This window comes from Mobula birostris, chromosome 16 (genome assembly GCF_030028105.1).
Source record: "Mobula birostris isolate sMobBir1 chromosome 16, sMobBir1.hap1, whole genome shotgun sequence".
NCBI classification, from domain to species: Eukaryota; Metazoa; Chordata; class Chondrichthyes; order Myliobatiformes; family Myliobatidae; genus Mobula; species Mobula birostris.
The window spans coordinates 65,195,089-65,220,740 of record NC_092385.1 but is presented as its reverse complement, the minus strand read 5'-3'; the positions used below and the strand labels follow the sequence as shown (position 1 = coordinate 65,220,740).

Genomic DNA, 25,652 nt, shown 5'->3' with positions numbered 1-25,652 from the left:
AGACAAATGTAGGTCCCCTGCAGACAGAAACAGGTGAATTGATTATGGGGAGCAAGGACATGGCAGACCAATTGAATAATTACTTTGGTTCTGTCTTCACTAAGGAGGACATAAATAATCTTCCAGAAATAGTAGGGGACAGAGGGTCCAGCGAGATGGAGGAACTGAGCGAAATACATGTTAGTAGGGAAGTGGTGTTAGGTAAATTGAAGGGATTGAAGGCAGATAAATCCCCAGGGCCAGATGGTCTGCATCCCAGGGTGCTTAAGGAAGTAGCCCAAGAAATAGTGGATGCATTAGTGATAATTTTTCAAAACTCGTTAGATTCTGGACTAGTTCCTGAGGATTGGAGGGTGGCTAATGTAACTCCACTTTTTAAAAAAGGAGGGAGAGAGAAACCGGGGAATTATAGACCGGTTAGCCTAACGTCGGTGGTGGGGAAACTGCTGGAGTCAGTTATCAAGGATGTGATAACAGCACATTTGGAAAGCGGTGAAATGATCGGACAAAGTCAGCATGGATTTGTGAAAGGAAAATCATGTCTGACGAATCTCATAGAATTTTTTGAGGATGTAACTAGTAGAGTGGATAGGGGAGAACCAGTGGATGTGGTATATTTGGATTTTCAAAAGGCTTTTGACAAGGTCCCACGCAGGAGATTAGTGTGCAAACTTAAAGCACACGGTATTGGGGGTAAGGTATTGGTGTGGGTGGAGAGTTGGTTAGCAGACAGGAAGCAAAGAGTGGGAATAAACGGGACCTTTTCAGAATGGCAGGCGGTGACTAGTGGGGTACCGCAAGGCTCAGTGCTGGGACCCCAGTTGTTTACAATATATATTAATGACTTGGATGAGGGAATTAAATGCAGCATCTCCAAGTTTGCGGATGACACGAAGCTGGGTGGCAGTGTTAGCTGTGAGGAGGATGCTAAGAGGATGCAGGGTGACTTGGATAGGTTGGGTGAGTGGGCAAATTCATGGCAGATGCAATTTAATGTGGATAAATGTGAAGTTATCCACTTTGGTGGCAAAAATAGGAAAACAGATTATTATCTGAATGGTGGCCGATTAGGGAAAGGGGAGGTGCAACGAGACCTGGGTGTCATTATACACCAGTCATTGAAAGTGGGCATGCAGGTACAGCAGGCGGTGAAAAAGGCGAATGGTATGCTGGCATTTATAGCGAGAGGATTTGAGTACAGGAGCAGGGAGGTACTACTGCAGTTGTACAAGGCCTTGGTGAGACCACACCTGGAGTATTGTGTGCAGTTTTGGTCCCCTAATCTGAGGAAAGACATCCTTGCCATAGAGGGAGTACAGAGAAGGTTCACCAGGTTGATTCCTGGGATGGCAGGACTTTCATATGAAGAAAAACTGGATGAACTGGGCTTGTACTCGTTGGAATTTAGAAGATTGAGGGGGGATCTGATTGAAACATATAAGATCCTAAAGGGATTGGACAGGCTAGATGCAGGAAGATTGTTCCCGATGTTGGGGAAGTCCAGAACGAGGGGTCACAGTTTGAGGATAGAGGGGAAGCCTTTTAGGACCGAGATTAGGAAAAACTTCTTCACACAGAGAGTGGTGAATCTGTGGAATTCTCTGCCACAGGAAACAGTTGAGGCCAGTTCATTGGCTATATTTAAGAGGGAGTTAGATATGGCCCTTGTGGCTACGGGGATCAGGGGGTATGGAGGGAAGGCTGGGGCGGTGTTCTGAGTTGGATGATCAGCCATGATCATAATAAATGGCGGTGCAGGCTCGAAGGGCCGAATGGCCTACTCCTGCACCTATTTTCTATGTTTCTATGAAAAATTATCACTAATGCATCCACTATTTCCTGTGCTACTTCATTAAGCACTCTGGGATGCAGATCTGGCCCGGGGCATTTATCTGCCTTCAATCCCTTCAATTTACCTAACACCACTTCCCTACTAACATGTATTTTCCTCAGTTCCTCCATCTCACTAGACCCTCGGTCCCCTACTATTTCCGGAAGATTATTTATGTCCTCCTTAGTGAAGACAGAACCAAAGTAGTTATTCAATTGGTCTGCCATGTCCTTGTTCCTCATGATCAATTCACCTGTTTCTGACTGTAAGGGACCTACATTTGTCTTAACCAATCTTTTTCTTTTCACATATCTATAAAAGATTTTACAGTCAGTTTTTATGTTCCCTGCCAGCTTTCTCTCATAATCTTTTTTCCCTTTCCTAATTAAGCCCTTTGTCCTCCTCTGCTGGACTCAGAATTTCTCCCAGTCCTCAGGTGAGCCGCTTTTTCCAGCTAATTTGTATGTTTCTTCTTTGGAATTGATACTATCCCTAATTTCCCTTGTCAGCCACGGGTGCACTACCTTCCATGGTTTATTCTTTTGCCTAACTGGGATGAACAATTGTTGCAGTTCATCCATGCGATCTTTAAATGCTTGCCATTGCATATCCACCATCAACCCTTTAAGTATCATTTGCCAGTCTATCTTAGCTAATTCACCGTCTCATACCTTCAAAGTTACCCTTCTTTAAGTTCAGAACCTTTGAAGTTCCAACTGTGATAAGACTGCTGAACGGATCCTGACTCGGATCTGGGCCGTACCCTCCAAATATCCGGACCTGCCTCTCAGTTTTTTTGCACTACCTTACTTTCCCTTTTCTATTTTCTATTTATGATTTATAATTTAAATTTTTAATATTTACTATTGATTTGTACTCCAGGGAGCGCGAAGCGCAGAATCAAATATTGCTGTGATGATTGTACGCTCTAGTATTATTTGTTTGCCGACAATAAAGAGGGTGAATACTCACAAGACCTTGATGGTGTAGCTAGAAAAGCAATAAAAACCTGTGCCAAGTTATTGGCAGGAGTGCTCAATGGCATCTTCAATCTCTCACTGTTGCAGTCAGGATTTCCCACCTGTTTCAAAATATCAAAAATCGTACCAATGCCCAAGAAGAGCAGGGTGAGCTGCCTCAAGGACCATCGCCCAGGTGCACTCACATCTATTATGATGAAGTGCTTTGAAAGCTTGGTCATGGTTAGAATTAACTCCTGCCTAAGCAAGTACCTGGACCTGCTGAAATTTGAAATAGGTCTACAGTGGATGCAATCTCACTAGCTCTCCACTCGATCTTGGATCACCTGAACAATAGTAATACGTACTTATGTCAGGCTACTGTTTATTAATTACGACTCATAATTATGTGATAATTACATAATCATATCCTCAGTTCTAATTAATAAGCTCCAAAACACGGGCCTCTATACCTCCCTCTGCAACTGGATTCTTGACCTACTCATCAATAGACCACAGTTGGAGCAGATTGGAAATAACATTTTCTACTCGCTGACAATCAACACTGGTGCATCTCAAGGATGAGTGCTTAACCCACTGCTTTATTCTCTCTACACTCACAAATGTGTGGATAGGCACAGCTCAAACACCATTTATAAATTTGCTGATGACACAACTTTTATTGGCAGAATTTCAGATAGCAACAAGGAGGTATGCAGGAGTGAGATGGATCAGCTGGTTGAGCAGTGTTACAACAACAGCCTTCCACTCAACATTAGGGTTGGATTTGCAGCCTGTTCCTTAGCTAGAGCCTTCAACAATTTGGGCATCGAGGGAAAGAGGAAGAGGAGAACCACCCACAGTACCACTGATGCAGCAGAGAGGTCCTAAGATGGCTCTGGTTCAAAAGAGGGGAGCCATGGAGTCATAAGTAGCTGGCCACCTGGACACAAGCTGTGGTCTGATCAGCCCCAGCTGGGTCATCTGGAGGAGGGTGTATGATGTTGAAAGACCCGAAACACCCGATGATTCCAAGAACATCAGTGAAGCCGTGTCCAGAGGCATCAGTAGATGTATGTACACAGTAAGAAGAAGGATTAATTGTGGACTTCAGGAAGGGGAAGTCAAGGAGACACACACCAGTTTTCATTGAAGGATCAGAAGTGGAAAGGGTGAGCAGTTTCAGATTTCTGGATGTCAACATCTCCACAGGCACGACAGCGGCTATATTTCATTAGGAGTTTGAAGAGACTTGGTATGTCAACAAAGACTCTAACAAAATTCCTGTAGATGTATCATGGAGAGTATTGTTACCAGTTGTCTGCAATGGAGGGCCACAGCACAGGATCAGAAAAAGCTGCAGAAAGTTGTAAACTCAACCAGCTCTACCATGGGCAATAGTGTCCCCAGCATCAAAAAGACCTTCAACATGCAATGCCTCAGAAAGGTGGCATCCATCATTAGCAACACCCCCATCACCCACAGCATGCCCTCTTCTCATTGCTACCATCAAGGAAGAGGTAAAGGAGCTTGAAGACAAATACTCAACATTTAGAAACCACAGAAAAACTACAGCACAGAAACAGGCCTTTTGGCCCTTCTTGGCTGTGCCAAACCATTTTCTGCCTAGTCCCACTGACCTGCACACGGACCATATCCCTCCATACACCTCCCATCCATGTATCTGTCCAATTTATTCTTAAATGTTAAAAAAGAACCCGCATTTACCACCTCGTCTGGCAGCTCATTCCATACTCCCACCACTCTCTGTGTGAAGAAGCCCCCCCTAATGTTCCCTTTAAACTTTTCCTCCCTCACCTTTTACCCATGTCCTCTGGTTTTTTTCTCCCCCTGCCTCAGTGGAAAAAGCCTGCTTGCATTCACTCTATCTATACCCATCATAATTTTATATACCTCTGTCAAATCTCCCCTCATTCTTCTACGCTCCAGGGAATAAAGTCCTAATCTATTCAACCTTTCTCTGTAACTGAGTTTCTCAAGTCCTGGCAACATCCTTGTAAACCTTCTCTGCACTCTTTCAACCTTATTTATATCCTTCCTGTAGTTTGGTGACCAAAACTGAACACAATACTCCAGATTCGGCCTCACCAATGCCTTATACAACCTCATCATAACATTCCAGCTCTTATACTCAATACCTTGATTAATAAAGGCCAATGTACCAAAAGCTCGCTTTACGACCCTATCTACCTGTGATGCCACTTTTAGGGAATTTTGTATCTGTATTCCCAGATCCCTCTGTTCTACTGCACTCCTCAGTGCCTTACCTGTATGTTCTGCCTTTGTTTGTCCTTCCAACGTGCAATACCTCACACTTGTCTGTATTAAACTCAATCTGCCATTTTTCAACCCATTTTTCTAGCTGGTCCAAGTCCCTCTGCAGGCTCTGAAAACCTTCCTCACTGTCTACTACACCTCCAATCTTTGTATCATCAGCAAACTTGCTGATCCAATTTACCACATTATCATCCAGATCATTGAGATTAGATGATAAATAACAATGGACCCAGCACTGATCCCTGTGGCACACCACCAGTCACAGGCCTCCACTCGGAGAAGCAATTCTCTACTACCACTCTTTGGCTTCTTCCATTGAGCCAATGTCTAATCCAATTTACCACCTTTCCATGTATACCTAGCGACTGAATTTTCCTAACTAACCTCCCATGCGGGACCTTGTCAAAGGCCTTACTGAAGTCCATGTAGACAACATCCACTGCCTTCCCTTCATCCACTTTCCTGGTAACCTCCTCGAAAAACTCCAATAGATTGGTCAAACATGACCTACCACGCACAAAGCCATGTTGACTCTCCCTAATAAGTCCCTGTCTATCCAAATGCTTGTAGATTCTGTCTCTTAGTACTCCCTTCATAACTTACCTACTACTGACGTTAAACTTACCGGCCTATAATTTCCCGGATTACTTTTCGATCCTTTTTTAAACAACGGAACAACATGAGCCACTCTCCAATCCTCTGGCACTTCACCTGGAACACCCTGTCAGGTCCTGGGGATTTATCCACTTTAATTTTCCTCAAGACAACAAGCACCTCCTCCTTTTCAAACTGTACAGTTTCCATGATCTCACTACTTGTTTCCTTTAATTTCATAGACTTCATGCCTTAGTTTCCTTAGTAAATACAGATGCAAAAAACCTATTTAAGATCTCCCCCATTTCCTTTGGTTCCGCACAAAGCCGACCATTCTGATCTTCAAGAGGACCAGTTTTATCCCTTACAATCCTTTTGCTCTTAATATACCTGTAAAAGCTCTTTGGATTATCCTTCACTTTGACTGCCAAGGCAACCTCATGTCTTCTTTTAGCCCTCCTGATTTCTTTCTTGAGTTTTTTTTTTGCACTTCTTATACTCCTCAAGCACCTTATTTACTCTCTGTTTCCTATACATGTCATACAACTCCCTCTTCTTTTTTTTATCAGAGTTGCAATATCCCTTGAGAACCAAGGTTCCTTATTCCTATTCAATTTGCCTTTAATCCTGACAGGAACATACAAACTCTGCACTCTCAAAATTTCTGCTTTGAAGGCTTCCCACCTACCGATCACATCTTTGCCAGAGAACAACCTGCCCCAATCCACGCTTTTTAGATCCTTTCTCATTTCTTCAAATTTGGCCTTCTTCCAGTTCAGAACCTCAATCCTAGGACCAGATCTATCCTTGTCCATGATCAAGTTGAAACTAATGGTGTTATGATCACTGGAACCAAAGTGCTCCCCTACACAGACTTCCGTCACTTGTCCTAACTCGTTTCCTAACAGGAGATCCAATATTGCATCCCCTCTAGTTGTTCCCTCTATATATTGATTTAGGTACATTGATTTCAGAAACTACTTCCGAATGGATAACGAACCTATCCGTGTGCAGGTCAGTGGGACTAGGCAGAAAATGGTTCCGCAAAGCCAAGAAGGGCCAAAAGGCCTGTTTCTGTGCTGTAGTTTCTATGGTTTCTATGTACACTACCTCACTATTTAGTTGCTTTCTCTTTGCACTACTTATTTAATTTAATACATATTTATTGTAATTTATAGTTTTTTCAATCACGTATTGCAATGTACTGCTGCCACAAAACAACATATTTCACGACATATGCCAGTGATAATGAGTGGAGAGCTGGTTAGATGTATCAGAAGGACAGGGAGGCAAAAGAGGTGGGGGCATGGCATAGTTGATCAGAGATAGTGTCACGGCTGCAGAAAAGGTGGATGTCATGGAGCGATTGTCTACGGAGTCTCTGTTGGTGGAGGTTAGGAACAGGAAGGGGTCAATATCTCTACTGAGTGTTTTTTATAGGCTGCCCAATAGTAACAGGGATATCGAGAAGCAGATAGGGAAACAGATCCTGGAAAGGTGTAATAACAGAGTTGTCATGGTGGGAGATTTTAATTTCCCAAATATCGATTGGCAGCTCCCTTGAGCAAGGGGTTTAGATGGGGTGTAGTTTGTTAGGTGTGTTCAGGAAGGTTTCTTGACACATTATCTAGATAAGCCTGCAAGGGGAGAGACTTTATTTAATTTGGTATTGGAAAATGAACTCGGTCACGTGTCAGATCTCTCAGTGGGAGAGCATTTTGGAGATAGTGATCATAATTCTATCTCCTTTACAATAGCATTGGAGAGAGATAGGAACAGACAAGTTAGAAAAGCGTTTAATTGGATTAAGGGGAATTATGAGGCTATCAGGCAGGAACTTGGAAGCTTAAATTGGGAACAGATGTTCTCAGGGAAAGGTACGGAAGAAATGTGGCAAATGATCAGGGGATATTTGCGTGAGGTTCTGCATAGGTACATTCCAATGAGACAGGGAAGTTATGGTAGGATACTGGAACTGTGGTGTACAAAGGCTGTAGTAAATCTAGTCAAAAAGAAAAACTTACAAAAGGTTCAGAGAACTAGGTAATGTTATATGCCTAGAAGATTATAACGCTAACAGGAAGGAGCTTAAGAAGGAAATTAGGAGAGCCAGAACGGGCCATGAGAAGGTCTTAGCAGGCAGGATTAAGGAACACCCCAAGGCATTCTACAAGTATGTGAAGAGCAAGAGGATAAGACATGAAAGAATAGGACTTATCAAGTGTGACAGTGGGAAAGTATGTATGGAACCGGAGGAAATAGCAGAGGTACTTAATGAATACTTTACTTCATTATTCACTATGGAAAAGGATCTTGGTGATTATAGTGATGACTTGCAGCGGACTGAAAAGCTTAAGCATGTAGATATTAAGAAAGAGGATGTGCTGGAGCTTTAGGAAAGTATCAAGTTGGATAAGTCACTGTGACCCGATGAGATGTACCCCAGGCTACTGTGGGAGGTGAGGGAGGAGATTGCTGAGCCTCTGGCGATGATCTTTGCATCATCAATGGGGACAGGAGAGGTTCCGGAGGATTGGAGGGTTGTGGATGTTGTTCCCTTATTCGAGAAAGGAAGTCGAGATAGCCCAGGAAATTATAGACCAGTGAGTCTTACTTCAGTGGTTGGTAAGTTGATGGAGAAGATCCTAAAAGGCAGGATTTATGAACATCTGGAGAGTTATAATATGATTAGGAATACTCAGCATGGCTTTGTCAAGGGTAGGTCGCGCCTTACGAACCTGATTGAATTTTTCAAAGATGTGACTAAACACATTGATGAAGGAAGAGCAGTAGATGTAGTGCATATGGATTTTAGCAAGGCATTTGATAAGGTACCCCATGCAAGGCTTATTGAGAAAGTAAGGAGGCATGGGATCCAAGTGGACATTGCTTTGTGGATCCAGAACTGACTTGCCCACAGAAGGCAAAGAGTGGTTGTAGACGAGTCATATTCTGCATGGAGGTCGGTGACCAGTGGTGTGCCTCAGGGATCTGTTCTGAGACCCTTACTCTTCGTGATTTCTATAAATGACCTGGATGGGGAAGTGGAGAGATGGGTTAGTAAGTTTGCTGATGACACAGAGGTTGGAGGTGTTGTGGATAGTGTGGAGGGCTGTCAGAGGTTACAGTGGGACATTGATAGGATGCAAAACTGGGCTGAGAAGTGGCAGATGGAGTTCAGCCCAGATAAGTGTGAAGTGGTTCATTTCAGTACGTCAAATATGATGGCAGAATATAGTATTAATGGTAAGACTCATAGCAGTGTGGAGGATCAGAGGGATCTTGGGGTCCAAGTCCATAGGACGCTCAAAGCAGCTGCGCAGATTGACTCTGTGGTTAAGAAGGCATACAGTGTATTGGCTTTCATCAATTGTGGAATTGAATTTAGGAGCTGAGTGGTAATGTTGCAGCTATATAGGACCCTGGTCAGACCCCACTTGGACAATAGACAATAGGTGCAGGTGTAGGCCATTTGGCCCTCAAGCCAGCCCCGCCATTCACTGTGATCATGGCTGATCATCCACAATCAGTTCTTGCCTTATCCCCATAACCTTTGATTCCGCTATCTTTAAGAGCTCTATCCATCTCTTTCTTGAAAGCATCCAGAGACTTGGCCTCCGCTGCTTTCTGGGGCAGGGCATTCCACATATCCACCACTCTCTGGGTGAAAAAGTTTTTCCTCAACTCCATTCTAAATGGCCTACCCCTTATTCTTAAACTGTGGCCTCTGGTTCTGGATTCACCCATTCCTGCCTCCAGCATGTCCAATCCCTTAATAATCTTATATGTTTCAATCAGATCCCCTCTCCTCCTTCTAAATCCCAGTGTATACAACCCCAGTCGCTTCAATCTTTCAACATATGACAGTCCTGCCATCCCGGGAATTAACCTTGTGAACCTACGCTGCACTCCCTCAATAGCAAGAATGTCCTTCCTCAAATTTGGAGACCAAATCTGCACAAAATACTCCAGGTGTGGTCTCTCCATGGCCCTGTACAGCTGCAGAAGGACCTCTTTGCTCCTATACTCAATTCCCCTTATTATGAAGGCCAGCATGCCATTAGCTTTCTTCACTGCCTGCTGTACCTGCATGCTTGCTTTCAGTAACTGATGTACAAGAACACCTAGATCTCGTTGTACTTCCCCTTTTCCTAACTTGACTCCATTTAGATAATAATCTGCTTTCCTGCTCTTGCCACCAAAGTGAATAACCTCACATTTATCCACATTAAACTGCATCTGCCACGCATCCGCCCACTCACTCAGCCTGTCCAAGTCACCCTGCATTCTCATAACATCCTCCTCACATTTCACACTGCCACCCAGCTTTGCGTCATCTGCAAATTTGCTAATGTAGTAGCAAATTTGCTAGTGGAGTACTGTGCTCAGTTCTGGTCACCTCACTACAGGAAGGATGTCGAAACTATAGAAAGGGTGCAGAGGAGATTTACAAGGATGTTGCCTGGATTGGGGAGCATGCCTTATGCAAAAAACAAGTTGAGTGAATTTGGCCTTTTCTCCTTGGAGTGATGGAGGATGAGAGGTGACCTGATAAAGGTGTATAAGATGATGAGAGGCATTGATCCTGTGGATAGTCAGAGGCTTTTTCCCAGGGCTGAAATGGCTGCCACAAGAGGATAAGTGCGTGGAATGGGCTGCTGGCAACGGTGGTGGAGGTGGATACGATAGGGTCATTAAGAGACTTTTGGATAGGTACATGGAGCTTAGAAAAATAGAGGGCTGTGGGTAAGCCTAGTAATTTCTAAGGCAGGGACATATTCAGCAGAACTTTGTGGGCCAAAGGGTCTGTATTGTGCTGTAGGTGTTCTATGCTTTCTATGTCCTATGATATTAAAACTGATTCTGGTTATCCAAGAACAAGGTGAGAGTCTATAGAATAAGTTGCAGGAGCCATGGCTGAAATATGAATTATCATTAGTGATGAGTGAAGTGTCAAAAGACTGAAGGGTTGCTAATATTGTACCTTAATTTATTAGGACTGCAAAGAAATATCTGGGAACTGTAGAGCAGAAAACCTAAAGTCTGTGGTAGGTAAGTTACTGGAGAGGATTCTGAGGGATAAGATGCATCTTGAAAGACAGGGTAATTAGGGATAGTCAGCATGGCTTCATGCATGGGAAATCATGTTTTATGAACTTGATTCAGTTTTTGAAGAAGTGATCATGGAAATTGATGAAGGCAGAGTAGTAGCATGGTCATATTGCCTTCACGAAGGCCTTTGATAAAGTTCCATAAGGCAATTTGCTCGGGAAGGTTAGGCTGCATGGGATCCAGGGAGACTTGACTAATTTGAGGTATGAAGAAATACAAGAGATTCTGCAGATGCTGTAAATTTTGAGGAGCAAACACAAAATGTTGAAGAAACTCAGTAGCTCAGGCAGAATTATGGAGAGGAATAAACAGTCAATGTTTCAGGCCAAGATCCTTCATACAGTTGAATTTATAGTAGGAAACAAAGGGTGATGGTAAAAGCTTGTTTCCTGGACAGGAGACCTGTGACTAGTGGTGTGCTTCAAGAGTCAGAGCTGGGCCCATTGTTCTTTGTTATCAATATGAACAATTTGGATATGAATGTACAAACATTGTTAGTAAGTTTGCAAATGACACAAAAATATGTGGCATAGTGGACAGTGAAGAAGGTTATCAACAATACAGAGGCATCTTGATCAGCTAGAGATGGATGGTGGCACTCCCACACATCACCAAACCAAAGCACACATATTCTCCTTTTCCACCTTTCATCACCATGTGAAATCCTGTCCAGCAGGTAAGTGACATCGATTTAAGAAGCAGCAAACTCAGTCCTAAATTACCCAATATCAGTATAGTCTCCATGCATTAATATTTCCATGCATAAGAACTCTACCTCTGTCAGTACAGAGAATTTACCACCTATCTGTGTTGACCAGAGGAGAGGTCTCCATAGATTTTCCCTGCTCCCTGCAGAAAGTGGACAGAGGAATGGCAAATGGAGTTAAGTCAGGTAAATGTTAAGTATTGCATTTTGGAACATCACATTTAGGTAGCATCTCACAGTTCCTCCTGGTTCCTGATGTGGGTCCTGTTGTAGAATTGAGGAACTTCAAATACATGAAGTACATGGTCCCCAGAAGGTGTTGACAGAGTGGAAGAAAGGCATCCTGTCCTTCATAACCCAGGGCATTAGGAGTTAGAATGTTATAAGGTGGTTATACAAGATGTAGTTGAGGCAGCACCTCCAGTATTGTTTTCAGTTTCTGGTTACCCTGCTGCACAAAAGACATTAGTACACAGGAACAAGTCCAAAAAATATTTATAAGGATTAAAGGAGCTGAGTTAAGAGGGAAGCTGGAGAAGCAAGGACTTTTTTCCTTTGAGCACAGAAGACCATGATCTTAAAAAGGTACATACATAAAATCATAAAAGGCATAGGCAGAGTGAATGCACTCAATCTTTTTCCCAGGGCTGCAGGATATGTATAAGGTAAAAGGCAAAAGATTTAATAGGAACAATTTAATATTTAAAAGATTTAATAGGAACAAGGACAACAATTTCCATGCAGAGAGAATGAGCTGCCAGAAGAAGTGGTTGAGCCAATATAACAACAATATTTAAAAGGCCTTGGACAGTTACATGGACAGAGAAGCTTTAGACGGTTATGCCCAAATATGACATGAGTAAATGGCAATACACATAAAAAATGCTGCTGAACGCAGCAGGCCAGGCAGCATCTATAGGTAGAGGTGCAGTCGACGTTTTGGGCCAAGACCCTTCGTCAGGACTAACTGAGAGAAGAGATAGAAAGAGATCTGAAAGTGGGAGGGGGAGGGGGAGATCTGAAATGATAGGCGACGACAGGAGGAAAGAAACCCTTTATTTATTTATTTTTCTCTCTTTTTTTTCTCCCTCTGTCCCTCTCACTTTACTCCTTGCCCATCCTCTGGGCTCCCCTCCCCCTTTCTTTCTCCCTAGGCCAATGAACTTTCCAACTCTTGGCTCCATCCCTCCCGTTCCTGTCTTCCCCTATCATTTCAGATCTCCCCCTCCCCCTCCCACTTTCAAATCTCTTTTTATCTCTTCTTTCAGTTAGTCCTGACGAGGAGTCTCGGCCTGAAACGTCGACCGTACCTCTTCCTATAGATGCTGCCTGGCCTGTTGCGTTCACCAGCAATTTTTATGTGTGTTGCTTGAATTTCCAGCATCTGCAGATTTCCTCGTGTTTGCATGAGTAAATGGCATTAGCTTGGATGGGCATCTTGGTCAGCATGGATCATCTGGGCTGAAATGCCTGTTTCCCTGCTGTATGACTCCAGGACTCTCTAACTAGTGTTGCAAGGACAGTGTTAAAGGACTGGCATTAGAGTACCGAAATTGGAAGTTGTTAATCCCAGAATCCCAGCATGGAGACAGCAGGCAAACAGCACATTCAGCCAACTTAGAATGTTGCAGCTCCATTCATACTATGCTGAGTTATGGTCACTGTGCCCACTTCCACATACAAGATGCAGTCCTCAGACAGACCTGCACCACTCAGGATTTAAACACCTTCATAACCAGTCAAGCAGATCACTGCCACTCAACTGATAGCAGCTGTCCCATCAGTGGTTGAATCTTACTCCTCCTGTTCAATCACGCATCTAACCCATCAAATGATGGGCCATCTCACCCAGTCACATACCTCCCCCATCAATGGGTGGACTGTTTCGCCCAATTACTTACCTCCCCCATCATCAGACAGGCCATCCCGCCCAATCACACACCTCTCCCATCAGCTTTCGGGCTCCCCAGACGAACCACATGTTTGTTAAATCTACTTTCATGGACAATTCATTAGAACTACAGGTAGTGGAGTCGAGCGGAGTTTCATCTTGATTCGATGCCAACTGCGGTACTTTTGAAGTTTTGTAATGATGTTTTGTGATTATAATTCTAGAATTACCTTTCGTGTCTTCATATTCAGTAGTGTCTGGACACAAATACTTTAAATAATCTGGAAAAAAAGCAAATAGAGGTGAGATAAGAGCATTCTGCATTGCACCCAAGATATTCAGGATCTACACCCAAGATGTATTCCTAGTACTTTACAGTGTTGACTTCCAGAGGATTTGTTGGCACTTTTGCACTGGGTTTGTTACTTCTCAAATCCATGTTACTAATCATTCAAGGCCTTAGAATTCCATCTCTCACCCAATGGACACCTCATCCAGAATATGGCCTCCCACAACCCTTCTTCAAGAAGCTGGTACTCGGGGTCACCACCAATCCCAAGCATACACAGCATGTTGCCCTCTCCTGCCTTTCATCATCTTGTGAAATCCCTCCCTAGTGGTTAGTAACATTGATTTGAGATGTAGCAACTAAGCCCTTAATTACCAGAAAATTCATCTCATTAGTATCTCACCAACATTTCTCTGCCCACCCTGGGCTTTGCCATCTACCCATGCTGAACAGAGGAGATCTTCTCAGCCCAATCCCACCAACCTGCAGGCCCTGCTCTACTCCACATTCTGCTTAATGTGACGAGAGCAACCATTTCCTACACTGCCTCTAGGTGAAATCAATGGTCCTCGTCTCCCTCCCCACCCCCTAACCCTCTGCCAATCACTTTAATTTACCATTGCCTAGTTATTGACCTGTCACTAAGAGAAATAGACCATAAGACCATGACATAGGAGAAAAATTAGGCCATTAGGCCCATTGAGTCTACTCCACCATTTGATCATGGCTGATTTATTTTCCTTTCAACTCCATTGTCTCTCTGTAGCCTTTGACACTGTTACTAATCAGGAAGCTATCAACTTCTGCTTTAAATATACCAAATGATTTTGCCTCCACAGTGGCAATGAATTTCACAGATTCACCACCCTCTCTGGCTAAAGAAATTCATCCTCAGCTCTATCCTAGAGAGACATCCTTGTATTCTGAGTTTGTTTCCTCTGTTTCTGGACTCCCGCACTATTCGAAATACCTTCCCTACATCCATTTCAATATTTGGTTGATGTGTATCCGGTATACGGACTGTATATGTTACCACCTTGAGACTCATTTCTTCCAGACAATTACAGGAAAAATAAAATGCAATAGAATCTTACAAGAACAGCAGGAACTAGAGACACAATCAACACCAACTACATGGCTCACAGGGCATCAGGCCAGAAGTAGATGCAGGGTAAATTCAGCCACCGCCATCCATCATGTTAAGGGTAAGATAGTGTAGCTAGGATGTAGATCCCTTTATCTGATGCACCAAATCATTCAGGTTAGTTATAACACAGATGAACTGTAGAATAAACATCCCTTCCGCATTGCCTAGTTCTTTTTGAAGAACTTTGTGTCCTTTACCTCGCTATCACTTACTGCTTATTTCTTACTCCTGTTTAACTTCTCAAAATGCATCACCTTGAATTTGTTGCAATTGTACATGGCCTATTAGAGGCACCAACAGAGCTTTACCAAGAGGGATTTCTGCAGGTTGGCAGCAGTTATTTAAAAAGGGAGCTTCAAGAGTGTTTGTCAATTGTACGCGGCGTATCAGCAGCTATAACTGGAGCACTAGCCGTGAGTTAGGTAGCAGGGAAGGTTCGGGCATAAAAAGGAGACTCTGCATAATGGAGTGGTCATCGACAGAGTGGCCTGAGGCAGAGTGGTAGGGCTTTGGCTCATTCGGGCTTCAGCAAGGTAAGTGGGTGAGTGGACTTCATTTTTTTTAGAGGAATAAAGAGCATGTCTGTAGGGTTAGTACTTTACTCTGGGTGTCAAATGTGGGAATCCTGGGAATCTTCCTGTCTCCCACATGGCCACATCTGTGCCAGATGCACCGAGATGCAGCTCCTGAGAGACCGTGTTAGGGATCTGGAGCTGCGGCTTGATGACCTGCAGCTTATTAGGGAAAGTGAGCAGGAGATAGTTACAAGGAGTTAGTCACCCCGAGGATGCAAGAGGTAGATAAGTGGGTGACTGTCAGGGAAGGGATAGGAAGAGCTCAGACAGTAGAGAGCATCCCTGCGGCTATCCCCTTCAGTGATCATTATCTCGTTTTGGATGCATTTGAGGGGGGTGACCTGACAGAGGACGACCACGGCGAACAGGTCTTTGGCAATGAGCCTGGTTCCGTGGTGCAGAAGGGAGAGAAGAAGATGAAGAACACGGTAGTCATTGGGATTCCATAGTGAGAGGAACAGACAGGAGGTTCTGTCAGCCTGATAGAGATACCAGCATGGTGTGTTGCCTCCCAGGTGCCATGGTAGAGGATGTCTCCGATCGGGTGCAGGGTATTCTGAAGTGAGAGGGTGAACAGCCAGAAGTCTTGGTACACGTTGAAACCAATGACATAGGTAGAAAAAGGGAGGAGATCCTGAACAGAGAATTCAGGGAATTCGGTAGGAAGCTGAAAAGCAGGACATCCAGGGTAGTAATCTCAGGATTGCTGCCTGAGCCATGTGCTAATGAGTGCAAGAATAGCATAATCAGGCATATGAATGTGTGGCTGAGAGACTGGTGTACAGGGCAGGGCTTCAGATTCCTGGATCATTGGGGCATCTTCTGGGGGAGGTATGACCTGTACAAAAAGGATGGGTTACATCTGAACCCAAAGTGGTCCAATATCCTAGAGGGCAGGTTTAATAGGGCTGTTAAAGAGGGTTTAAACAAATTTGGGGGTGATAGGGCTGAGGAAGGGAAAAACAGAAATAGATCAAAGGTAGCATGCAACAGAGATGATAGAAAGGACAGGCAGTGGGATGAGTTACAGGGCATTAGAGGCATAGTGCAGTTAAAACAGAAAGCAACAAATACTGGACTGAAAGTGTTGTATTTGAATGCATGCATAAGAAATAAATTGGATGATCTTGAAATTCAGCTACAGATTGGCAAGTATGACGTTGTGGCCATCTCTGAAACTTGGCTAAAGGATGGCTGCCATTGGAGGTTGAATATCCAAGGATATACCGTATATCGGAAAGACAGGTTAGTAGGCAGAGGGGGCAGTGTGGCTCTGTGTATGAAAAATAATATTAAATCATTAGAAAGGGATAACATAGGATCAAAAGGCGTAGAGTCTCTATGGATTGAGTTAAGAAATGGCAAGGGTAAAAGGACTCTAATGGTAGTTATATACAAGCCTTCAAACAGCAGCCGGGATGTGGATTATAAATTACAGCAGGAGATAGGAAAGGCATGACAGAAGGGCAAAATATCATGATAATCATTGGGAATTTTAACATGAAAGTGGATTGGGAAAACTAGGCCAATACAGGACTGCAAGAGAGAGAATTTGTACAAAGTCTAAGGGATGGCTTTTTAGAACAGCTTGTTGTTGAGCCCACTAGGGGATCGGCTGTGCTGGATTGGGTGTTTTGCAATGATCCGGAGATGATAAAAGAACTTAAAGTTAAGGAACCCTTAGGGAACAGTGATCACAATATGATCGAGTTCACTTTGAAATTTGAAACCCTAAATTCCAATGTGTCGGTATTTCAATGGAATAAAGGAAATTACAATGGCATGAGAGGGGAACTGCCCAAGATTGACTGGAAAGGAACACTAGCAGGAAGGACAGCAGAGCAGCAATGGCTGGAGTTTCTATGAAAAATGAGGGAAGTGCAAGACAAATATATTCCAAATAAGAAGAAATTTCCGAATGGAAGAAGGACACTACCATGGCTGACAAGTGAAGTCAGAGCAAAAGTAAAAGCAAATGAGAGGGCATACAAGGAAGCCAAAGCTAGTGGGAAGATAGAGGATTGGGAAGCTTTTAAAAACTTGCAGAAGGAGGGTCTAAGAGAAACTAAGAGGGTCATTAGGAAAGGAAAGAGGAATTATGAAAGGAAGCTGGCGACTAACATCAAAGAAGATACTAAAAGCTTTTTTAAGTATATAAAGGGTAAAAGAGAGTTGAGGGTAGATATAGAACCAATAGAAAATGACACTGGCAATATTGTAATGCGAGACGCAGAGATGGAAGAGCAACTGAATGCATATTTTGCATCAGTCCTCACAGTGGAAGACATCTGCAGTACCAGACATTCAAGAGTATCAGAGAAGTGAAGTATATGCAGTGAAAATTATGGCTGAGAAGGTGCTCTGGAAGCTTAACGGTCTGAGGGTGGATAAATCTCCTGGACCTGATGGAATGAACCTTAGGGTTCTGAAGGAAGTAGCTGGAGAGATTGCAAAGGCATTAACGATGATCTTTCAAGAATCAATAGATTCTGGCATTGCACCGGATAACTGGAAAACTGCAAATGTTACTCTGCTATTTAAGAAGGGTGGGAAGCAGCAGAAAGAAAACTGTAGACCTGTTAGCCTGACTTCAGTGGTTGGGAAGTTGCTGGAATCGATTGTTAAGGATGAGATTACGGAATACCTGGAGACACATGACAAGATAGGCCAAAGCCAGCATGGTTTCCTGAAAGAAAAGACCTGCCCGACTAACCTACTGCAATTTTTTGAGGAAATTTCAAGCAGGGTAGACAAAGGAGATGCAGTAAACATGGTGTACTTGGATTTTCAGAGGGCCTTTGACAAGGTGCCACACATGAGGCTGCTTAGCAAGATAAGACCCTATGGAAGTACAGGGAAGTTACTAGCATGGGTGCAGCATTGGCTGATCAGCAGAAAACAGAGAATGAGAATAAAGGGATCCTATTCTAGCTCACTATCGGTTACCAGTGGAGTTCCACAGGGGTCAGTGTTGGGACTGCTGCGTATTACAATGTATGTCAGTTTAGACTGGGGGATTAATGGATTTATGGCTAAATTTACCAACAAAGATCAGCGGAGGAGCAGGTAGAGTTGAAGAAACAGAGAGCCTGCAGAGAGACTTACGATAGTTTAGGGGAATGGACAAAAAAGTGGCAAATGAAATACAATGTTGGAAAGTGTTTGGTCATGCACTTTGGTGGAAGAAATAAACAGGCAGACTATCATTTAGGTGGGGAGAGAATTAAAAATGCAGAGATGCAAAGGGACTTGGGAGTCCTTGTGCAGGATATCCTAAAGGTTAACCTCCAGGTTGAGTTGGTGGTGGTGAAGGAAAATGCAATGTTGGCATTCATTTCTAGAGGTATAGAATATAACAGCAGGGATGTGATGTTGAGGCTCTACAGTATGAGGCACCTGTGAGACCACACTTGGAGTATTGTGTGTCATTTTGGGCTCCTTTTTTTTTTAGAAAGGATATACTGACATTGGAGGTGGTCTAGAGAAGATTCACGAGAATCATTCCAGGAATGAAAGGGTTACAGTATGAGGAACGTCTGGCAGCTCTTAGGCTGTATTCCCTGGAGTTCAGAAGAATGAGGGAGATCTCATAGAAACATTCCAAAAGTTAAAAGGCCTGAACAGGTAAGTTATTTCCCATGGTAGGGGAGTCTATGACAAGAGGGCACGACTTCAGGTTTGATGGGCGTCCATTAAGAACAGAGATGAGGAGAAATTACTTTTCTCAGAGGGTGGTAAGTCTGTGGAATTTGTTGCCATGAGCGGCTGTGGAGGCCAAGTCATTGGGTGTACTTAAGGCAGAGATATTGTGATTAGCCAGGGCATCAAAGGGTATGGGAAGAAGGCAGGGGAGTGGGGATGACCGGAAGAATTGGATCAGCCCATGATTGAATGGCGGAGCAGACTCGATGGGCCGAATGGCCTACTTCTGCTCCTATATCTTATGGTCTTATAAGGCCTAGACAGATCTCCCAGTTTCCTTCAAATTATCAGGAATTAGAAATCTTTGCAGCCAGTGAGGTCACCAAGATCATTGCCAGATCTTTTACCTTGCTTCTTATAGTAATCTGGGTTATATCCCATCCAGTCCAGAGACCTGTCTATCCAAATGTTTTTCTATAGGGTCCAGCACTTCCTCTTTCTTAATGTCGACATGTTCTAGCAAAACATGTTCAACTTCAAGTTTATTATAATCTGACTGTACATACATATAACCAAACGAAACAATGTTCTTCCAATCGCGGTGCATCCACAAAAACATATATCACACACAGCACATAAACAAGTACTACCACAAATAAGTTAATAAAATAAAATTCACAGTGCACGTAGTGCAGAGTACTGGTAAACAGAAAACACTAAATAGCTTGCTGTCCTAATGATGGGACTTTGGTTGTGGCAGGGTATCCATTAGTAAAAGCAAAGATGTAATGATAAGGCTTTATAAGGCACTGGTGAGGCCTCACTTAAAGTATTGTAGGCAGTTTCGGGCCCCTTATTTAAGAAAGGATGAGCTGATATTGGAGAGGTTTCAAAGGAGGTTCATGAAAATGATTCTGGGATTGAAAGGCTTGATCAGGAGCATTTGATGGCTCTGGGCCTATACTCACTGGAATTCAGAAGAACAAAACCTACTGAGTGTCGAAATGCCTTGATAAGGTGGATGTGGAGAGAATGTTTCCTATAATGGGCGAGTCTAACACCTGAGGACACAGCCTCAAAATAGCGGGACATCCATTTAGAACAAAGGTAAAGAAGAATTTCCATAGCCAGAGAGTGGTGAATCTGTGGAATTTGTTGCCACAGGTGGTTGTGGAGGCCAAGTGTTGGGATATATTTAACGCAGAGGTTATAGATGTTTGATTCGTCAGGACTGGGGAAAGACAAGAGATTGGTGCTGAGTGGGAAAATGGATCAGGCAGGATAAAATGGCAGAGCAGACTCGATGGGTCAAATGGCCTAATTCTGCCCCTAGGGGGGTGTGTGTGTGTGTGTGTGTGTGTGTTTTGTGTATACGTGGCCGTGCATGCATGCACAGGTATGCGTGTGTGTGTATATTTGCATAAGAGCACAAGCATGCAAGGATCCCAGAATGTGACAGCATGGAGCATGGCTAGATAAAGTAATGAAGGAAACATACCTCCAGGGTGGTAAGGATGAGGAACAAGCTACCAGTGGAAGTGGTAGATGCAAGTTTAATTGCAACACTTAAGAGAAGAATGGATAGGTACTTGAATGACAGGGGTATGAAGGACTATGGTCTGGGTGCAGGTAGATGTGACTAGTTAGTAAAATAGGTTGGCATGGACTAGATAGGCCAAATGGCCTATTTCTGTGCTGTAATGTTCTATTGCTTCATTAGCTGGGGACATAGAAAATGAGAGCAGTAAAGATTCAAATGCATAGAACATTCATTACGCAACACCACACTATGAGAAGGGCATGAATGCACAGAGAAAGATTGGGTAAGATCCACCAGGGTATTACCTGGGATGGAATGTCTCAGTATGACGAGAGATTGGATAAGCTGGGTCTGTATTCCTTGGAGAAGAAAAACTGAAGGAGGACCTTTCAGAGTTATACAAGATGATAAGTAGTACAGAGTGCGAACTTTCCACCTACACAGCACGGGTTCAGGGTAAGGAAGAAGAAATTTGTAGGTTATTTAAGTAAGAATCGTTTTACCATGAGGGTGATTTGAATCTATATGAGGAGTTCCTTTCCTTTCATTGTCCCACCCTTATCCAAGATAAACAGAAAATTATGAATAGAAACTATCTGAGCCTTCCACTGGCTCCACTTAATGAGAGTCATAGCACAGCTATAGGGGGTGACAGAGACAAGAGACTCCCACAACATTTCATGGTCATTCTACAAGTTGTTTAATTGCCAAGGCCATTATGGACCCAGCACTAGAATATTGGATCAGCATGTTGGACACGTAGACAATAGCCTGTTTTCATGCTGTGGATTCTATGAGCTACACTGCAGAGAACATTCTCCAGCAGATAAAGAGGATGAAACAGGAGGGACACAAGGTGACAGTAGTGAGCTCAGAAGGGGATTGAGGATGGTGAGAGGTGGTGTGGATGCAGGTGCAGTGGGCTGAGGGGAAACCAGAGTTCACTGGAGTGCAGGAACAGGGAGGGATGCTGAAATGAAAGGCGGATAGGGAAGTGGCTGGGACATCTGCACATCCATGTCAGGTGAAACAGACCTAGGAGAGGAAGCGCAGACACGAGGAAATCTGCAGATGCTGGAAATTCAAGCAACACACACAAAAAATGCTGGTGGAACGCAGCAGGCCAGGCAGCATCTATAGGAAAAGGTACAGTTGACGTTTCCGGCTGGGACCCTTCGTCAGGACACTCGACGAAAGGTCCCGGCCCGAAACGTCGACTGTACCTCTTCCTATAGATGCTGCCTGGCCTGCTGCGTTCCACTAGCATTTTTTGAGTAAGTTGCTAGAAGAGGAAGCAATGGCTTCAGGATTGTGTTAATTTGGTTAATGACAGTCGGACTTCAGGTATTTACTGATAATGAAGGCCCAGTTGCCCATTAGAGATCTCTGATGTGGGTGATGAAGATGAGGATGGGTTCACCAATGAGGGAATAGAGGGCAAAGAGCAGAGCAGACACGGGTCCCCCTACCTGTTAGGTGATGATGGTAGAGTGACACTTGCCGGAGGGTCCTGAAGAGCTGCTGCTTCACATGGGCACACTCTGAGGCAGGCACCTGGATAACCAGGAAGACAAATTTAAAAATCTCCGTTCCAAGCAAATCATACAATTCACTCCAAAGTCTGACCCAGGAATGGTGTGTAACAAAGTACTGAATACACAGGACCCCCAAAATATTCACACACAGAATCAAAGATGGGGTACACCATCTCTCAGCAGGAAAGAACATGCAGAGACAGAGGGAGAGTGCTAAAAGTCAAGATGAAGTTCAAGGAATCTTCAGCAGTTGTCCAGATCAATAAAGACCTATATTACAATATACAACAAATAATGCTACACCACAGAACAGGCCAAACTTTTAACTTACTCTAAGATCAATCTGACCCTTCCCTTCAATATAACCTCCCATTTTTCTATCATCCATGTGCCTATCTAAATGTTTTTAAATGTTCCTAATACATCTGCCCCACCACCACCCCTAGCAGGGTGTTCCATACACTCAAAACTCTCTGTGTAAAAAATTTATCTCTGACGTTCCCCCCTACCTCATACTTCCTTTAAATGATCTTAAAATACTCTCGTGTTAGTCATTTACAGAGAAATTCTCTGGCTATCCACTGCTATCTATGCCCCTTATCATATTACAGTCGGTCCCTCCTTATCCGCAGGGGATTGGTTCTGGGACCCCCTGCGGATACCAAAAAATGCGGATGCTCAAGTTCCTTATATAAAATGGTATTTGCATATAACCTACGCACATCTTCCCGTGTACTTTAAATCATTTGTAGATTACTTATAATACCTAATACAATGTAAATGCTATGTAAATAGTTGTTATACTATATTGTTCAGAGAATAATGACAAGAGAAAAAAGTCTGTACATGTTCCGGACAGACTCAACCATCGTAGCCCTTCTGGGAACGCGGATGCCGCCTCAGCATCAACCGATTCCGATTTTCCCGTGATCTTTAAGTTCTTGAGGCTGTAGCGGTTTACATAGCTAGCCAGCCATCCCTTACGAGCCTTAAACTCCTTCCTCTCGCTCACAACACAAGTAGCGAACAATGCTCAACTTCCGGGTTTTCCCGAACCGCCGTTGATTGAATCCGCGCATGCGGAACCCGCGGATAAGGACGGCCGACTCTATACAACTCTATCAAGTCACCTCTCATCCTCTTTTACTCCAAAGAGAAAAGCTCTAACCTACAGTATGCCCTCTAATCCGGGTAGCATTCTGGTAAATCTCCCCTGCACCATCTATAAGGCCTCCATATCCTTCATATAAGATAATAATCAGAACTGAACACAATATTCCAAGTATGGTCTAACGAGAGTTTTTATAGAGCTGTAACATTACTTTGTGGCTCTTGAATTCAATCCCCCTGACTAATGAAGGCCAACACACTATACACCTTCTTAACAAACCTATCATCTTGTGTAACAACTTTGAGGGATCTATGGATGTGAACCAAAAAGTTCTGTTGTGCCTCCATACTGATAAGAAACCTGTGATGATCCCTGTATTCTGTCTTCAAATTCAACCTGCCAAATGAATTACTTCATACTTTTCTGGGTTGAATGCTACCTGCCACTTCTCAGCCCAGCTCTGCATCCTGTCAATATCCCTTACGGCCTATAACAACACTCTGCACTATCTACAACTCCGCCAACTTTAATATCATCTGCAAACATACTAACACACCCTTCCACTTCCTCATGCAAATCACTTATAAACATCACAAGTAGCAGGAGTCCCAGAACAGAGCCATGCAGGACACCAATGATCACCGAACTCGAGACAAAATACTCTCCATCTACTACCATCCAGTGCTTACTGTGGATAAGCCAATTCTGTATCCACACAACCAAGTCTCCCTCAGTCCCATGCCTCCTGACTTTTTGAATGGGCTTACTATGGGGAACCTTATCAAACACTTTACTAAAATCCATATATATCACATCCACTGCTCTACCTTCATCAATGTGCTTTGTCACATCCTCATAAATTTCAATCAGGCTCGTGAGGCATGACCGTCCCTCACAAAGCCACACTAATTATCCCTATTCAGATTATGCTTCTCCAATTGTTCGTAAATGCTGTCTCTATGAATCCTCCCAAAACTTTGCTCACCACTGACATAAAAAACATTGGTCCATAACTCCCAGTGTTACTCCTATTTCCTTTCCTGAACAAAGGAATAATTTTTGCCACCCTTCACTCATCCAGTACAACTCCTGTGGCAAGTGAAGACACAAAGATCATCACCAAAGGTGCAGCAATCTCTTCCCTCAAATCTCATAGTATCTTATGAATCCTAATATTTTTCAAAATTTCTAACACATCCTCTTTCTTAATATCAATATGTTCAACCACATCTGCCCTCACAATCATCAAGGTTCCTCTCAGGTTGAACATGGGCAAGGAACCCCCTCCGGAGTACTGTCTATTGTCCTCCCTCAGCTGAAGTTCAATGCTTCTACATGATGAACAGTTGGAATGGGTACAGAAAGCAGTGTTAGAACAGTGACATCTACCCAACCACATGGAATATGGTCTCATTCACAACAAGTAGGATAAACCCAATACATCTGCCCAATCAGTGCATGCTCGACCATCAAGGAAGTGAAGGCAGTGATGTCAATAGCCTGCTCATAATATCCAGTTTGGGATTTTCCATCGCAACCCAGGTTCCAGACATCATCTCAGTCTTGGTCCAAACAAGAGCCTTGAGCCTATCTTGAAGGAAGATTCAAAAGCACAGCAGTTGCCTTTGAGTATTTTGTGAATAGCTGTGTTTGAGGTGTCAGTGCTGAGGGTTTGTCTCAAGAGGCTTTGGCCCAGGGCTGAGCAATAGTAGTGCAAGTTGGAAGATTTTATCTCTTTCTGTGGTCTTGGTATTTAATGATGGTAGTCACATACTCCTCCTGCAGGATGTGGGAGGTCAGAGATACATTATAATTATAGCCGTGGGTAGCTGCAGTTCCTAACTGACCACATCGAGCAGATGGAGCTGTGATTGGATTCCAGGATGCTAAGAGCATCATAGGTAGCAGCTTTAGTGACATAATCATCCAGTGGATACAGGTAGGAAAGATGGAGGGATCAGGCAGACAGCCCCTCTGCCTCTGATGTACAAAAAGGCTGGAGTGGAGACAAGAAAAGAGATATAGTGATAGAAAACTTGTTTATCAGGGGGGACAAACTGGTGAAACTGTGGCCATGAACTGGACTCCAGCATGGTGCATTACCTCCCCGTTGCCAGGATCAAAGATATCCTTCTCAAGGTTGAGAGTGCAGTAGCAAATAGAGGTCATAGTGCACAATGGCAGAAAAGGAATGGGATCTTGCATAGTGAATGTGGGGTGTTAGGCAGAAGGTTACTAAGTAGGATCTTCAAGAATTTTAAGCTCTGGATGCCATGTGCTAAGTGACAATAGGAATAAGCAGATAGGAGATGTGAATACTGTATGTGAGTGAGGACTTGGTGCAGGAGGGAGGGATTCATGTTCCTGGACCATTGAGATCTCTTCTAGAGCACTGGAGTGATGCATTTTGGGAAGTTAAGGC

General features: G+C 43.6%; 1 protein-coding gene across 1 annotated transcript in view; it reads right to left on the bottom strand.

Moving 5' to 3' along the window:
* LOC140210814 (FYVE, RhoGEF and PH domain-containing protein 5-like) overlaps nt 1–25,652 on the bottom strand; it is a 235,818-nt gene that overhangs the window by 130,155 nt on the left and 80,011 nt on the right. Inside the window, exons 8-9 of the mRNA XM_072280081.1 lie at nt 22,054–22,138; nt 13,622–13,672 (exon numbers count right to left, since the gene is read on the bottom strand). Coding sequence (XP_072136182.1) covers nt 13,622–13,672; nt 22,054–22,138 — 136 coding nt within the window. The remainder of the gene's footprint in view (nt 1–13,621; nt 13,673–22,053; nt 22,139–25,652) is intronic.